A 4,299-nucleotide genomic window follows, 5' to 3' on the forward strand; every position below is an offset into this window, starting at 1 on the left:
GCTACGGGCAATGAGGACATTCTTGCCCTTCAGCTCCTGATGGGGGTCCTGAAGGGAGAGAGAGATGCATTCTATGAACACCGTCAGGCTGAGGAGATGTTGGACCACATGTGCTTTGGGGTTGTTCTGCCATCTCTTCCATGCCTAGGGGTGTGGTTCCTCCACCAGTGATCTTAGTACCAGGCAAGTCTTTGCTCTCCCTCACCTTCATGGGGTCCACGTTTCCAGTCTTTTCCACTCCGTAGTGGTGCATGAAAACATCTCCCAGAGTCATGCCCTCTGTGGCCCCCTCGACAGGGTCAGGGAGAAGAGCCGAGATCTCCTCAGCTGTCCACACACAGAAAGCTCCTTCTCGCTTCTCTCCAGATGTGGTGGTTGGGTAGGAATCTGCATCTTCTGCACTATAGAAACCTCCTGTCTGGGAAAAGAGGAACAGAGAGACCCTTCAGCTACCAGGACAGCACCTTCAGTCAGCTTCCCATCACTGCTGGGCTGGCAGTCCAGCCAGCAAGCCACAGCAGTGCCCCACATTTAGCTCAGCTGGGCAGAGAGGGAGGGAAAAACAGCCCTGAACCACATCCCAGGAGAGGGTAAGTGCCACCTTTTGGCCCAGCTCAAGGAACAACCCACCTGGTCACTCAGGTCTCGTGAGACATAGAGCAGAATGTCTCGAGTGACATCAGCAAAGAATTCATCGCCAGAGATCTGTGGGAGGCACAGGGTACACATCAGTACAAGGGGCACGGGGAAGACAAGAGACACAGCAAGACATAATAAGAGATTCTGATTTAAAGAGTCAGCAAAAGAGGGGAGTCACATCTGAAAGTCCAGGGATTTTAAACGTAGGATGGATTCAGAGTAAGACCTCCAATAGAAATCCACTATCAGTGGACACTGATATTCTAAGGGCAGTGGAGAGCAACCCTGGAGTTACACCAAGGTCAGAGGCAGCAGCATGTGTTTGCTGACTAGCAAAGACCAGCTCAAAGGCTGTTCCCTCCCCATTACATTCCAAACCCTGGGGGTACACCATCATGGGTTTGTGCACTGTTTCTGGATGAACACCAGTAGATAAAGGGAAGCATGGGATTTCTCCATGCTCACGGGATGGTTAACATCTCAGAGAACAAGTTCTGAAGCTTCTCCCCGAACCAAGCCAGCCCTCCCCAGCCAGGATGAGTGCTGCCCCCCGCAGAAGGATGCTACAGGTGTACCTGAAACGCTCTGCTGTACACAACTGCCAGCTGCCCCTGGTCATACAGCATCTTCTCAAAGTGAGGGACATGCCAGTGCTGGTCGGTGGAGTAGCGGTGAAACCCCTGCAAAGACCACATGGACATGTTTCTACTCCACATTTCCACCCCACACTTCCACCCCACATGTCCTGGGAAGTTTACCCCCAAGGTCTTCCTCCTACCTGACCAACATGGTCATGAATGCCTCCATGGGCCATCATCTTGAGGGTATGCAGAGCCATCTGCAGTGCCTTGGCACCCTCTGGAGTTGTTCGGTGCAGGGCCCAGTATGTGAACAGGAAATTCAAATTCACTGAAATACAGGGAAAAAGTGGGAGGCTGTGGGGTGGGCTCTGCCCCCACAGCACTGCCTGCCCCATGGCAGGGCTCAACAGCAGAGGCCAGACTGACCTGGGGTGGGGAACTTGGGGGATTTGGAAAAGCCACCATACTCCTCATCATAGGATTTGGAGAGCTGCTGGAAACAGGTGTCCATCACCTCTTTGGATGATGGGGGTGATCCCTGGCCTTGTGTATGGATCTCAGATGTGTGTCTCAATGCTTCCAGGATCCTCTGGCTGCTCTCCAACAGGGCATCTTTGTTCTCCTCCCACTAAGATGCAAAAGGAGATAGTTTTTCCATGGTTTTGTCTCTCTTTCTGTTGCCAGCCTTGCACCAGTCCAAACTGCATCTCCAATTCTTGATCCCCCTCCCCAGATCAGCTCAAATCCACCGCTAACCCAGCCAAATCTCTGACATGTCCTCTGGGCTACTCCTCCTCATGACTGTATCTCCTAACTCAGTCACTCTTCAAGCCCAGACCAATTTCCCCACAGCCCCTTTGGCACCTGCTCTGCGATCCGGAGTAGCACAGTCCGGAAGCCAACGTGATGAACTCCATCCTCAGGAGGGAAGTATGTCCCCCCAGCAAAGGGCTTGAGGTCTGGGGTCAGCCAGACGCTCATGGGCCAGCCACCTCTACCGCTGGTGGCCTGAAAGACAGATCACAGGTGCACCAAAGTCACACAAGAGGCAACTTCTGCTCTGCACCCCTCCAGCACATCCAAGAAGACAGATGTGTGCTTCTTTCCACCCTCATGATCCTGCGTGGCCCCATCCAGACCACCCCACATACTGGTTCCTCTTGCCTGAGGAACATGACCATGAACCTCAACCTGAGGGAGCCAAAGCCTCCCTGCTCGTGCTTCCCTCACCTGCACGAAGGTCATGTACACTTTGTCCACATCTGGCCGCTCCTCACGATCTACTTTGATGCACACAAAGTGCTTGTTCATGATCTCCCCGATCTCCTTGCTCTTGAAGGACTCCTCCTCCATCACATGGCACCAGTGGCAGGTGGAGTAGCCAACTGAAAACAAGCTCAACTGAGTGAGGAATGTTCCTCTGCAGGGAGAAGAACATGTGTGATGGAGAGATCACTCACAGATGGGGAACCCCACTATGGGCAACAGCTGCTGCCCCCCTGGGGAAGAGAAGGAGGAGAAAGGCCTCCTGGGCTCTCCAGCTCTTATTCCTAAGAGAACTCTGAATCTTGATGAGCCAATTTTTGGAGAGAGATGTTCCAGCACATAGACCTCTCTTGCTTAGTGTTCATCACTACCTACATGGTTACTCACACATCAGCTTGGGATGCAGCCCAGCTTATCTGATCATGTACTGAACAACACATGGGGACATGAAATAAGTCTTGTTTTTGGTTACCTGACAGGAATATCAGCTTGTTTTCTTGCTTTGCTTTTTCAAAGGCTTCCTGACCCCAAGGGAACCTGTGGGGGGAAGACGAGAGAGAAGCTTCAGGTGTTCCTGTTGCCAGGACCCAGGCTCCTCTCAAACTACTGCCTGGTGAGTGCAGTTAGGACAGCTGGAGCACAGCTGGCTCAGGAATGTGGACCCTTAGGCCATGGGGGCTTTGCCTGGCATTGCTTCCATGGCAGTGAGTCTCTCAGCCCCACGAACACAAGGAGAGGAGGAGGAGGAGAGGGAAAGGCTCCCATAGCTCTTACCAATCCACAGGGTTGTGGGCGTGCTGCAGGAGGTACGGGGACTTCTCGTTAATCAGGCGGTTGGTGTGACGAGGGGCGCTGGGTGTCCCCACCGTGGCCATGGCTGCAATCCCCGTTAGAAACGTGCACCTGTGATGCCAAACAGCCTCATGGGTTCCCTGCTCTCCACAGCAAGGCACAGCCTCTGGAGAGAGCTGTGATGGCCCATACCAGCACCATCACCCCAGCTCCTGCGGTGCCCAGCACAGCCCTGGGATGGGGTGCTGCTCCCTGCTACTCACTCCCCATGCCAGGGGAACCACTCTCAGCCCCAGTCCTGGGTGGCTCTGCTAGGGCTCAGTTCACCTCCATCCCCCTCCAGGCTCCTACAAAGTCCTCCCCACTCACTGGAGGCTCAGGTAAGGTTGTTCTCCAGCACAGCCATGGTGGGGGAATGCCATCCCCAGGGCTACCCCCCACCAGCACACTCTGGGGGCACACCCGACAGCTGTGGGTGTGGGAGCTGCACCTGTGGGCCTTGACCTGTGTGTCCTCAGAGAGGAACATCCCTTGAAAAGAGGAAAATCTCCTTCCATGGGTGGGTGGCTCCAGGTGTGGGCAGGGGGGCACAGGCTCTTCACGGTGAGGGGAGTGAGGGGCAGGAGGGGACCAGAGAGATCTCTCTGCTGCTGAGGAGCAGATGCAAGGCTGGGGCACGGGGATGCAGGAAGGGGTGCAGGGATGCAGGAGGGAGTGCAAGGATTCAGGAAGAGGTGCGGGAATGCAGGAGGAAGTGCAGGGATGCAGGAGAGTACAGGATTGCAGAAGGAAGTTGGAGATGCAGGACGAGGTGCAGGGATGCAGGAAGCAGCGCAGGGATGCAGAAGGGAGTCCAGAGATGCAGGAGGAGGTGGGAGAGTGGTGCAGGAAGTGCGAACAGCAGGTGAAGCTACGCAGGGGTCGCAGGGATGCGGGGAGGATGCTGAGGAATGCAGGAGAGGCGTCAGGGTGCGGAAAGGCTTTAGGAGGCGTGCGGAGAGGATTGCGGGGGTGGTGGGGA

General features: G+C 55.1%; 1 protein-coding gene across 1 annotated transcript in view; it reads right to left on the reverse strand.

The window, feature by feature from the left end:
• SPATA20 (spermatogenesis associated 20) overlaps nucleotides 1-3,361 on the reverse strand; it is a 9,790-nt gene extending 6,429 nt beyond the window's left edge. Inside the window, exons 1-10 of the mRNA XM_009069215.1 lie at nucleotides 3,261-3,361; nucleotides 2,959-3,023; nucleotides 2,451-2,605; nucleotides 2,085-2,228; nucleotides 1,647-1,848; nucleotides 1,418-1,548; nucleotides 1,215-1,319; nucleotides 631-705; nucleotides 206-418; nucleotides 6-48 (exon numbers count right to left, since the gene is read on the reverse strand). Of these exons, the coding sequence (XP_009067463.1) occupies nucleotides 6-48; nucleotides 206-418; nucleotides 631-705; nucleotides 1,215-1,319; nucleotides 1,418-1,548; nucleotides 1,647-1,848; nucleotides 2,085-2,228; nucleotides 2,451-2,605; nucleotides 2,959-3,023; nucleotides 3,261-3,361 (1,234 nt within the window). The remainder of the gene's footprint in view (nucleotides 1-5; nucleotides 49-205; nucleotides 419-630; nucleotides 706-1,214; nucleotides 1,320-1,417; nucleotides 1,549-1,646; nucleotides 1,849-2,084; nucleotides 2,229-2,450; nucleotides 2,606-2,958; nucleotides 3,024-3,260) is intronic.
• Nucleotides 3,362-4,299: the final 938 nt, after the last annotated feature.

This window comes from Acanthisitta chloris, unplaced genomic scaffold, assembly GCF_000695815.1.
Source record: "Acanthisitta chloris isolate BGI_N310 unplaced genomic scaffold, ASM69581v1 scaffold17282, whole genome shotgun sequence".
In the NCBI taxonomy this organism is placed as follows: Eukaryota; Metazoa; Chordata; class Aves; order Passeriformes; family Acanthisittidae; genus Acanthisitta; species Acanthisitta chloris.